Source organism: Coenobita brevimanus, chromosome 49 (assembly GCF_032717465.1).
Source record: "Coenobita brevimanus isolate Jiangsu-jjx chromosome 49, ASM3271746v2, whole genome shotgun sequence".
Lineage (NCBI taxonomy): Eukaryota > Metazoa > Arthropoda > Malacostraca > Decapoda > Coenobitidae > Coenobita > Coenobita brevimanus.
Genome location: NC_137002.1, coordinates 6736840 through 6750486, shown reverse-complemented (window position 1 = coordinate 6750486; position 13647 = coordinate 6736840). Strand labels below are relative to the sequence as shown.

General features: G+C 40.7%; 1 protein-coding gene across 1 annotated transcript; it reads right to left on the bottom strand.

Annotated features, from left to right (window-relative positions):
- Positions 1-321: 321 nt before the first annotated feature.
- On the bottom strand, positions 322-13647 carry LOC145399488 (uncharacterized; the record flags this gene model as incomplete). The annotated part of the gene is made up of 8 exons (XM_080272094.1): positions 322-1943; positions 4549-5733; positions 10672-10790; positions 11115-11284; positions 11620-11842; positions 12284-12446; positions 12896-13036; positions 13594-13647. Coding segments are annotated over 8 exons (3495 nt in total), but the record flags the coding sequence as incomplete, so codon positions are not given.

The following is a 13647-nucleotide window of genomic DNA, read 5'->3' as shown; positions in this document are numbered from 1 at the left end:
AATTCTTGCTGTAGAACCATATCATCTAAGCACACTAATACCTATCAATTATTCATTTGCATACATATTACAAAAATAATTTCACCAATTATGGGAATGTACCATTATTACAGCTGCAACAACACACCATGAGATGATAAATAATAACAATGAGAATGATATATACAAAATGCCAATGTCATAAAGTGACAACCAAATATGGTACAGATGATTAAAGCCTTCATTTTACTAGAAAATAGTCAACAATAATTATACTTTCAATACAAAAATGGCTTTTAATTCAGTAATTTATGGTAATTTTTCATTACTCTCTTCCTCGTACTGATGTCTTTGTAAAGTTATTTCTTCCAACTACACACAATTTTTTTCTACTTAGAAAACCATACCAGTAATGAGGGAATTAATGATGGTTACATTTAACCCCTCCTGGATAAAATGTCTTCCCTAAACTGAACAAAATCAACAAAGCAATACACAGGCTGTTTATCAGTTGCTATTAACTACTACTCCGCTCCAGCAACAGTATAAACATCAAACGTTTCCCCATCCATCTGTACCTGGAACTTATTCCCTGTGATAGCCAAGTGCTGCTGCAGTTCCTCGGGCATTACTTGTTCACTCAACTGTATCTGTTCTTGTAATGTTGCCAGCTGAGCCTCGGCAAACATTGGCACCTGGGCATCCTTTTCATCTACTTCATGTTCTTGTTTAACCAATTGGAATCCTAAGGCTGACTGTTCCTCCGCTGCATTACTCAACACTTGCACTTGCTCAGGGAAGGTTGATTGCATCCTTGGTGTTTCCTCAACAGACTCATTCAGCTCAATGATACACTGTCCTCCTTGACTACCAAGAACCACACTAGGGTCATCAAGTCCAACCATTTCTATACCCTCAACTTCCACAAAGTCTAAGTAGGTTGTGTCCACTCCCTCATCCCCACTTGTAAGCAAGAACTCCCTCCTCAGTGTCATCTCAGTGGTGAACGGAGTCTCATTTGGTAAAAGCGTGACTTCAACCTTCGGATGTTTGTACCTCCTGTGTCGATCATATGATACTTTGTGCAGGAAAACGGCATTGGGACAGTCTTGGCATCGGAAGTGTCCACTGCGGCTGGTTTTGTGCTCGTGCTGCCTCGTGTGGGACTTGAGGTGGTGAATTTTGCGGAACTTGACGCCGCATACCTGGCATTCAAATGGTTTCTCCCCTGTGTGAATCCTAATATGCTCTCTGAATGCAGCACATCGGGTAAATGCCTTACCACAGTATTTGCACTTCCAGGATTTGGCCATGCGGTGAGACTGGTTATCATGCATTAGCAGGGCAAAGTTTGTGTGGAATTTCTTGCCACACTTCACACAGATGTACTTCTTATTCTCATGCCTGATCATGTGTGTCTTTAAGTTGCTTGGATGTTTAAACACTTTACAGCACTTATCACAAGGGTAGCTTTTATCATCATGGAGTTTTAAGTGGTATGCCAGGGCAGATTTAGACGCGAATCTCTTCCCACACACTTCACAGTCCACCTCTTCCTTAGGTCTAGTCACAGCTTCCTCATTTCCCGGGACCTGAATTTCGACATTATGAAATACCTTGAGGTGATTCTCCCAAGCTCCGATGCGCGCCAGGACCTTCCCACAAAACTGGCACTCGATGGTGTGGTGCGAACGTTGGTGTTCCTTTAGCTGCTCCCCCGTAGGACAGACCTTCATGCAAAACTTACAGAGGTGGATGATCGCCGGACGTTTACGGTACTGACGCTTGGCCCGCGGTTCACCCGATCTCTCATGCATCCTGCTCAACTTGCTGGCCCCTTCTCCGCTCTCCCCCAGGGGTATGGCACGAGATTTCTTTGAGAGCTCGGCAAGACTCTGACGCATCTTCTCCGAGAGCACAGGGACTCTCTTGCCTGGCTGGCGAGGCCGAGTCACCTCTAAGCTCTGCAACACAACACAACACTTTCAGTTACACCACAACACTTGCACTGTTCCATCACTATCTTCACTGCACAGTACATGTACTGTATAACACCTTGCTATCTCAGAACACCTGCACATCTCTATCACTAAATTCACATCAGAATATAACAGTGTTGTCCTGCACTGCATTCAAAAATCAAATTCATCTTATCAGGGTTAGTGATACAGCGCGAAAAACTCATGACTTTATTCAGTGTTCCAAAATAACATCTACATATACACAGTAAAAAAATTAAAATAAATAAATAAATAAAAAAAAGTAACAAAACAATTATCTTTCTTACAAGGTAATCCCACATCACTACACTAGGTATAATAATTTAATGGGACTATTTATATGTCGTATATTTCTTACAATACCAAACTAAACATTAAATTTCATTTCCTGTCTGTGGAAAAAAAAAAAAAAAAAAAAAAAAAAAATGATATTTTGGCACTATGAAGAGCCCAGAGAACAAAATTAGTATCACCAGCCTATCATGTATTCTCCCACATTATAACCTTCAGTATAACAGTTTATATTTTATTTCTGCTACCACCAGATGATTTTCCTGAAATTTTGAAAACCTCCTTAAACCGAATGGACTGGAAACTCTCTCAAAGAAGTCCTTCAGCATGATGGCGTTTTTGTATACTGTACTGTATATCACCCTTGCCACTGCCAAACAATTTCATTTACATGACTTATCAGATCTTGCATTCTCTCTCTCTCTCTCTCTCTCTCTCACATAACTTATCAGACCTTGCATTCTCTAACTCACACAGCTTATCAGATTTTGCATCTCTATCTGGCCAGATGTTTTAATCACAGAAGGGGTGATCTCACACAAATCTCACATGGAAAATATTATACATATATATATATATATATATATATATATATATACTTCCATTTGCCTAGTTTATATATATATATATATATATATATATATATATATATATATATACTGTACTTCCATTTGTCTAGTAAAACAAAGTCCTTCGTATCCTACTCTTCCTACAGCCATTAAAATTTATTCCCAGTGAAGCATCCAAGATACAAATGGCACTGGAAGCCCTTCTGTGTTTTCCATATCTTCTAAGTTTTGAAAGCTTGAAAGATGTGTGAATGAACGTATAATCTCAATTTAAAAGGTACTTTTTTCACTGTTTCTATTTCTGGGTCTTCCTTCATTTCAGGACTTTACCCATCCCTACGAAGTGAGGGGAATTTGGTTATGACAATGATGAATGACGATTTGGCCAGGAATACAATGATGATGATAACAATGATGAAGTTATGATGATGATGATTACAAAAATGACAACAATAATGAAGCTGATCCTGACGATGATTTGCGATGAGCATGTTAAAAATAACAATGATGAAGATGATGAAAACTAAGATAACAATGCATGGCTGATGGTGATATTGCAAAGTTCAAGGAAGATAACTCCCCTGATACACTGCACCACTTGCTTTGTTAATTAATACTGTAAAAGGCACTGGATAAATGTGTCTGGCTGTACTTAACAACCAGTGTATGATTGCAAACCACAAATAAAGATATCACAAGTGTATACTGTATTCACTTTTTACCAGTTCCTGAGTGAATATAAGGTAAAATTTCTAAAAAGTATGTTCTCACTCTAATGGAAGCAGTCAGTGTATTTCATTTTCCTCAACACTGTAATCCTTAATACAATACAAACTTCCAACTCTAAAAATCCAAAATCCAAAACCGCCACTTTCTAAAATAGCATTCTATGCAGTACGGGGGTCATGATATCACCTGTTCTCTCACAACCACTGCTTATTAGAAGATATTTTTTGTATGGGCAGGTATAGCAACAGATACTAAATGACCAATACAAGTTACTTCATTGTTATTACTCTTAATGGTTCTGTAGACTATTTATCCCATAATTTTTGTCATTTTTACCATAATGATACTTCATTCCAAAATATTTAATTTTCTATGTCTTTGGACCCAAGCACTTCAAACCTGGGAGGTTGTTTTGTACAGGTATCAGTAACCTGGTAAAGTTGTTTATTCAGTCATATTTCCAATTTATGATAGTCATCTGGAGGGAGTTCAGTCCCATCTAAATGACACATGATACATGAACCTGGTTTAAGACTGTGAATGAAAAGTCCTCACCCTGCCCTAGAGTGGGAAAGGAGGTCCGAATGATGATGATGATGATAAGTTAAGACTGCATTTTTTAAAATCTGAAAATGCCTACTTTAACAAAAGGGTTACTTGTGCATTACTCATTACAATGAGAATAAATGGTGACTGAGAAATACAGTTAAAAGATAAGAATGACAGCTGACCACCAAGCACCTCAAAATGAACAAATCTTAACAGTAGTATAATGTCTCAAAATAAAATGATCTTGATTGTTTCACTGTACACTGCACTTATACCAAAACTACAAGACAAGTGTCCCATTCATCAGTGTTCCAGTTCTTACGTTTTAAATTTCACTACAATAAATTGGAAGCCTGCCTACACCAATGCACATTCAGTTTTGATGAAACAGTTATTCATTTCCTTACTCTACACTGCAGCTATGCCAAGACCACAAAACATGCATCCCATTCATCTGCATTCATTCCAATTGTTCCTGAGGTCAAATTCTCTGCCTCTGTGTACAGTTGAACATCATCCGTGAGTGTCTCAGACTGAACCAGAATCTGAGCAGATCTATGAGGGCAGGAGTGAGAGCTGAGATCCTCCCTTGAATGGAAGGAGACATTGCAGCCGTCACAGAAGAACTGGCGGATCAACTTCATGTGGTCGCTACAGAGGTGATCCGTTTTCATTGCCTCGCTCTCAAACAAGGCACTGCACTTGTTACAGCGGAAGTACTCCTTGATCTTGCTGGACAAGTCTGGATTACCTTCAGACTTTGAACCAGAGGCCACACTGTGCTGCTTCATGTGTCCCTCAATGTGAGCCTTTCTGCGAAACATCTTGAGACACACAGTACACTCAAAACGCTTAGGTCGGTGTCTCTCCACATGGTTGATGTAGTTGCTGGACCTGCTGAATCCTCGGCCACACTGTTCACATTTCCAGCACCGTGCATTTTGGTGAAGCGCGTTGTAGTGATACCCAAGCTCAGATGTTGTGTAGAATCTGGCAGGGCACTTATCACAAGCAACTTCCTTCTTTCCGTGTCGCTTCATATGTGCCTTTAAGTTTTTCGCATGCCCAAACTTTTTCCCACAAACATCACACTGAAGCTTAGCCTGTGAATGTGCTGTGGTCATGTGGTATGCTACAGCTTGCTTTGACTTGTACACCTTCCCACACATCCAGCACATGTGTTGAGACCCGGGGCCCAGTTCAAGCCCATGAAACTTTACATAGTGTTGTGTCAGCATGCCCTGCTTTGCGATCACCTTCCGGCACACTGCACATTCAAAACTCCCGTGGGTCTTCATGTGATCACGAAAATCCTGAGCATAATCAAACTCAAGGCCACACAAGTCACAATGGTGTACCCTGGCTTTGTAAGTCCCTTTTACAGATTTTGCCGTACATTCTCCAGTTTCCAATTTCTTGTTGTCTGCTACTATCTTCTCAGGGATAACTGATGATATCTTAGTCAAATCATCACCAGGGCTTTCAGGCAGCTCCAGATATCCAGCATCATCCTTTTCATGTTTGCTGATCAGGTCCCTGGGTGTACTACCAGTTACAGACTTCCTGCCTTTCTCTCCACAGGTGTTTGAGGCTCGGTCAGGCTGTTCCTCCATCACCTGGAAAGCAGGAGATCTGCATCAGGAGCCAGAGGGGGAAGCAATAACTAGTATCACATCTAGACATTTTTCTTTTACTTGACTGACCCTTGGCAGAGACTTGACAGCCCATTCCTTGAAGCCCAGCATAACTGTAGTGTCACATATGGACATTTTTCTTTTATATATCTGACTCTGGGCACAAATTTTATAGCCTATTATCTGAGGCTCAAATGCTCAGTAGTCCTCCTAGGTTCCACTTAACTTCACATGGCCCAGCAGTCATCATGTGGCTCTCATTCAGGACTGGTTACCTATGTCATCATAATACAAGTTTTTCACCGTTTTCTCCTTTTTGACAACCTACAGGAAAAAATCATACTTCTGTTTGCATTCTAATGGCTTGGTTCTCTTACAACTTGCCATGGTCATCGTCATATCCACTGAACAAGGACATTATGCGAAACTGTGTCAAATCTCAGTGGTCAACATGTTTTCACTCTTACCAATCTGTTTAATGGGTCACAAAGTACTACTGTAGGTGGATTAGGATGAAAATTTATGGGAAACTTCATACTGGTATGCAAGCTCAAGAAATAAAGTGAGGATGAATGATGCTTCTAGAACGAGTTCTGAGGCCAGACTGGATATGCATCGGGGGTCAGTTTTGTGTCCATAAATTTTTGTTACAGTCCTTGTGGCCTTATTGTGGAATTTCAGACTTTGATTATTCTGAGAACTCCTGTACAGTATGCTGATGGGCAGGTGGCTTCAGTAGGTAAGAGTGCAGGAGGTAGTATGGATGGATGGAATGGCAACAAAAGACCTGATAGTTAGTGTTCATAAAAAGTGGCGTAGGCAGGGGAACTGCAGACTATGGAGAGCGTTTATGATGTAAACCACAGCATACATGGGTACACCAGTGAAATGTAAAGGAAAATGAGATTTAGTAAGAATATCCAAGTTTATTTTGTATAGTACTGCCTTCATCAGAGCACACTTAACCCCTTCACAGATTATGTATATTTAATTTTACTCCTGCTACCTTCAGATGATTTTGTTCACCTCAGGGAGAGATGACACAGTGTTAAGGGGTTAATGGAGACTGTTTTTAACCATCATAATAGTACAAATGATTTCTCCAAAGTGGACAAAATTGTGCCAGCACCCTCACCCCAAAAAAAGTCCCTTTACAACTATATTGCATATCAACCATGTAACTCACCTCTGACACAAGTTAAAAAAGCAATAAAAAATCCTATATTCAACATAAAAAGGATTTTCAACATAATATGGATCATAAAACAGACAATTACCATTATCTTGAAGCTTCTCTCCCCCACCACGCCACTCTACATGACATAATCATTCCATCATCTTTTCTATATTCTTTTTCCTAGCACCTCTACATTCAATTACATAAAAACTGCATAAAGAAGTTCCACTGCTACCTATAAAGCTGACTGGCCAGGGTCCCCCAACTTTAAAGACCAGCTTTAAAGAAAAAGTTTATACGATATTACAGAACACATCCCCAATTATTAATGAGGACTGCATGTAAACACAAAACTCCTGTGATCTTTATTTCCAACATATAATCATCTACTGGTTGCAAGAATATAAAATAAGTTACCAGATTGAAGGAGTTAAGGCAGACAATCAATTTTAGCTAAGTTTCTACTAAAATACAACTATCAGTATCAATGTTACATTCCAGTCCCCAACTACTTGAGGAAGGATTGTTATAAAATTCCAAAAATTCAGCTTCAATCTTCACCTAAAATACGACTAGCAACGTCAATGTTATATTCATGTCCCCAACTGTATGAGGAAGGATTGCTCATCAGACTCTGCTTCCTTCCCTCCGATGCATTTGCTCCTTCTTGGTCAAATATCAGAGTGGCCATTTCAGTCGCCTCCTCATTTAAATCCTGAACCAGCATTATCTGACTTCCAACACAGGACTGGGGCAAGCCAAGTCTATCATCACAGTGGCTCTCAGGGAAGAGTTCAAGGTTCCCATACGTCTGTGTTTCCTGTGAGACTGACACATTGAGATCTGGTAAGACAGCCGCTGCGGACAGAGCTTCAGAAAATCCTAAAGAAGTATTTGGTTTTCTGCTTCCACTTTCAGGCTGTTTTCTACCCTGAGTCTCTGTATTCATCACCTGCTTTGGCTTTGAAATATTCACTCTTTGTACTCTTATACTTTGTGCTTTACCTTGATTTTGAGCAAGATTTGTTGAAGTTTGTGCAACATTATTAGGAGCCTGAGCATGATTGGCAGAGGTCTGAAGAAGATTAGATGTAGTAGGAGAAAGATTATTAGAGGCTTGAGCAAGATTTGTGGAAGTTTGAACACGATTATTAGAGCACTGGGCACCAGCAGATGACTGAACTGCATCTGTTTTGGTCACTAATTCAGGTCTAGGGGGTTGTTTACGTTTGGATCCCACTGCCCGACAGGCCAGCCTCCGTTCCTGCTCCATGTGTGAGTTGAATGAGTGTCTGTTTTTGAATGTTCGACCACACAGTGGACATGTGAGGGGTCTATGGTCCGAATGCACAGTCCGGTGATGCTTTAGGACTGACCGCTGGCAGAACGAGCGCCCGCAGTCCACACACACATAGGGTCGGCATTTTCTGTGAACCTGGTTGATGTGTTTGTGCAGTTCCCCACGGAGATAGAACCCAGCACCACAATCCTCACATTTAATCTGCCTCTCATTGTGCCGTATCAAGTGGCTGGCAAGGTTTTTGGGGTGGTTAAACTTGCGGCCACATACCTCACATGGGTACACTTGTCCAGAATGTGCACTTAAAGTATGGCCATGTAGAGCACCAGCTGAGGCATACACCTTATCACAGACTTTGCACACAAACTTCTCCTTAACGGACTTATCAATGGTCATCTCCATGCCATGAACTATCCTCATATGGTGCATAAGGGAGCTAGGTCTGGCAAGGGCAAGGCCACATTTTGGGCATGTGTGGTGAGCATGTGTGAGGGAGTGTGTGGACAGTTCCTGCATGGACTTGGTGCTGATGCCACACAATTTACACTGCAGGCTGTCTGAGGTCAACATGCTGCCAATGGAGTTTACTGACTCCATACCCTCTTTTTCTTCCTGAAAGAGTGAAAAAGTGTCCTCTACTAACAGCATTTGTTTTCCTCTTTAAAAACTACTAGCAATAACCCAAAATTTCTTTGTACAGTATTAAAATATCCGCACTCAACCACTTCAAATGTCAGCGGACTTCATAGCAGCGTACCTTGAAGACAATTGTCCCGTACAATAATAACCCTCGTTCTTTGTGTGTGTGTGTGTGTGTGTGTGTGTGTGTGTGTGTGTGTGTGTGTGTGTGTGTGTGTGTGTAAGAAAAAGGAAATAAACACAAGAAGCCAAGGGAGGATGGGTTGATAAATTCATTCTGAGATGCCAGGACATAGAAAGTTTAATGACTGATGTCAAAGGTAGAAGAATCCCAGATTTAACCTGTTTTGCACAGAGAAGACTGAGAAGAATAATTAACTCCTGCAATACAGAAGAAGAGACAATGGATGAGATTGCAGTTACAGATGATAGACAGTTGAACAGAGAAGAGGTGAGAGAGACAGAGAGAGTTGAACGGAAAAGAGGCAAGGGTGTAAAAAGATGAAAAAAGCACTGGATAAAAAATGAGTTGGTTTTTATTGTGGCCCCAAGACCATCTGAGCATGAACCAAGTGCACTGCAGGCTGAAGCTGCCCTCCACCTGCAGTCCACCATCCTCAATTACACACTTCACCAGATCCTATTTCAGAAATCTGCCACTAGGTTCGCTTCCGTCGCCCAGCTCTGATGCGGGGTAGGCATTGAAAAAGTAGCCAGTGCTTAATTTCTTTTTAATTTTGATACAAAGTAAAACAACTCAAAACATATTTTACTCATCAAATTACTCAGATGGCATGATATGCTACAAAGAAAATACAATATGGGGACCCTTTGATATATATTGTATTATGTGTCATTTTGTAAACTCAGCTTTCGTCAGTTTACTCATCTCTGTAAGCATAACATAGAGACAAAACCTAGGCAATTTTATTAGAACCATTCATAAAGCAAGATAACAGTGATTAAAATATTTGTCATTTGTTAGTATCCACAAAATAAAACTGACGTGTAGCCGCATATTTAGGAGCACCTTTCGATATGCTGCCCTGCCTGATGTATGACTTTTCCTAACAATACGGACCTGTTGGACGTCTTGATCCTCTTAGTAACCAAAGTCTTACATAAATAATTCTTTTAAATGTTTCCCTGGCTCCACTGCTGAGCTTAGTAAGTTTACAATTTAACTCCTCGTACTCTGCTGTGGTTACTGTATAGTGTTGTACCGCACTGCCGTTTGTTTGGATTAATATTTGGGCTGATTCACCAACTTAGCAATAGCAATCGTTAAAGTACATTATTTTCAGTGGAACAGCTTCCTTCTTTAAAGCATGCTAAAACACACACATCAGAAGTCCTGAAGGTAATCTCCTTTTACTAACTGCACACGATTTATTCAATATTTGTAAATAGACAGCACAAGCTAAGATTCTCTGAAGGCATGGTTATTCTTTCTTTACAGGTGTATATGTGCACTTGATTAAATAGGAAAAAATATTCCTATAAATAGCAATATTATTATAAACTTAGCGTTAGGTACCATTTCACAAGTCTTTAAAAACCCGCAAAAATATTTAATCGAGGTTGGGCGATGCTAGACCACCTGGTGGCAGACCTCTGAAATAGGGTTTGGTGAAGCCTCTAATTCAGGAGGAGAGGGAGGGAGCTGAAGGATGACTGTATATTTAAACAGGCAGTGGAGCCATGTGATTACTGATTTATCAGCATCACCACATGGTGACCCTCTCCAGCAACTGCTAAAAAAACAAACAAAGAGATAAAAGCAACAGGAGATTTGGTACATTACCTTGGGTGAGGTGTTGTCTTCTGCTGAATTTTCTTCCTCCTCTCCAGCAACCTCTCCCTCCTCCATTGCCTCTCCCTCCTCTCCCTTTACTCTACTGCCTTGTTCCTCATCTTCTTCTCCTGTAACATTACCATAAATATCACCATCATCCCTATCACCACCATCTTCACCAGAATCATCACTGCTGTTATTAACAACATTAATGTTATCATCATTATCACCACCTCAATCATCACGATAATAATTATCACCATTGTTATAACCACCACAAAGATTTATCAACCCAAGCACCATCATCAAAACCATAATAACCACCATTACATCTTAACCCCACTGACCACAAAGAACCATGGATATTAGGATTCACAGATGCAAAAAGCAAAAATATAAATAAATTAAAATTAAAAACTCAAACTTTTATCCCTTACTACACAAGAACACACCTAATATTTTTGTAACAAGCTGGCCGAGTTTCTCGCCAAGTGACTCCGTTGGGGTGGTCTCAGCAGGGGTCTCCAAAGGCACCTTCCTTGGCCTGCCTGGTCCCCGCCCACTACCCCGGCCCCTCCCCCTCCCCCGCCCTCGACCCCTCCCTCGACCTCGACCTCTGCCTCTGTAAAGGAGAAAAATGAAAGTTGTATCAATAAATTCTACCCACACTTGTTAAACAGTAGTAGCTGCAACCACCCTCATCTGTACATGAGCCTAATGTACCGTAGGCTGAAAGTTGCCACCCTGCAGTGAACCATTCTTCTTCTGGGGGATCCAGAGAGAGATGAGGGATGTTTGTACAACTGAACGGTTCCAATGCTTGGTCACACTGGTGCCACCACATGAAGGCATCCCTCTCCAGCACACCTAGAAGTTAAGCTATGAGTATACAGCACTCTCAAATACCTCTCAAATATGCAGCAGCAACAAAGCATCATCTCATATCCCCCACCATACCTAGGCCTTCCTCTGGTGCGTGTGACCCAGGGGGAGTCAAAATCTCTGGCAGGGTTAAACTCGGGGTCATCTGCCCGGATGCCTTGATCTTCCGGCCTCAACAGGTCATCATCATCATCGTCATCTTCTTCGTGGGGTTCCTCCTTCACCTTTAGCCGTGCCACCAGCTTGTCGTTTACTTCCATTTCTACCTCATCCACTACATCGTCCAAATCTATATCCTCTGTTGCATGAAAATACAGTCATCATCATTACCATCATCATGAACTCATCCTATCTGAAAGTACATATTTACATGATATTCTTATTTTTTTTCAATTTACTTTCTGAGTCCTCCCCAAAGGGATGATAATTATCTACTGCTATTACAACTAGACAACTGCTATGGTAAAGGCATTACAAAACCTCAATAGCCTTAAAATACAACCCTAAAATCTACATGAACTACAATTGTTTTACCTGAACTTGATCAAGATTTTCATCCTTTTGCAACGTAGTTCAAATAGCTCAGTGGCGGAAAAAAACAAGGCCACTGCACTTCTTTGTAACTAGCACCATAGTCATTAATCAATCATTATAACTAGGCTTTCAATATAAGCGCAATTTTATGCCAAGTCAGAGTACAACAAGTCCAGGGACTCCAACAACAAGCAAGATACCTCACCTATAGCAATGCCTGGGTCATTGGTTGGCAGCTTGAGCCTTTTGATGAATGACCTGCTATACCAGGTGGCCAAGCTGTTCTTGATCACCTCACACCGACTCTGCAGTTCCTCCACTTCATCCACTAACCGGGCACAACGCGCACATAGTGTCTTTGAGAACACCTGTCCAGGAAAAATAGTAAGGAGCATGAAAAGAAAATTAGGAACATCATCCTAACCACAGCTACTTCCTACTTAGATATATGAGGCTGGCAGGTTTAATAAATAGCACTGACATGTTCTCTATCAGTCTATCTCATTGGTCCCCAAACCTACCCTTCTCTTCAATGCCTCTTCCATCACAAGATGCATACTGGTACCTATGTACCTTTACAGACTAAGACAATGTCTTCTTTTAATCATTCACCCACTCTCCATTATTTTTCTGCTTTTACATTTAATCAAACTGCTTTTTACTCTCTCTCTCATCATCTCATCAGCAACACATCAGCATCATCATCATCCTTCTCAACTTTTATCCATCACTCTCCCCCATCCCAATTCAACCCCACAAGCCAATCTCCACCACTGTCACCATCATCACTCTCTCTCTCTCTCACACACCACAGCACCTGGTCTGCTGTAAGTGTTGCCTTGAGTATCTCGCCAAGGACATCTGACAGTGGTCGCTGGGATCGTGATGTGACACTGGACTCCAGGAACAAGTTGTGTACATCTCGTCCATGTGGATCCTTGATGGCTCGGTCACACACCTGTATAGGGGGTGAGGTCAGGTCATCATCATCACCATCATTTTCATCTTCACAGGGAACCTCTGTAATCACATTTGTCATTCCTTGTCTTTTGCAGTTTCAACTTTGCCAGTTCTGCTAATTGGCAAGTGAGTAAATTAACACAAAATACATCTCTGTATGGTGTACTTTGGGATTACTTAACAAAATCTGATACTACATCATTCGAAAATAAAACTACAAAATCTGATGTTAAGCTATTTGAAAATACATCATGAACAAGTAACTTCTGTGTCTCATGCTGATGTGGGCACTACAAGAGGTTATTACAAACTCACAGAGTTAAATAATGGCTGTTGGGATCCTATCGGATGAGTTTTAAGTGTCTATCTCATCATAAAAACTGGATGACATTACTTTAGATGCAATACAAATGTAAAAAAAATTAAATAAATAAAAATCTAATTATAACAATAATCAAATAATATAATAATCATAATCATAATGATAATAATAAAAATAATAATAACAGCAATGATAAATTAGTTTACTCCAGCAATGTCCAAAAATGCACTCACCAAACAGACCACTGGTGCACCAGGAGACAGCCTGGTCACCACAGTGTGCTCAGC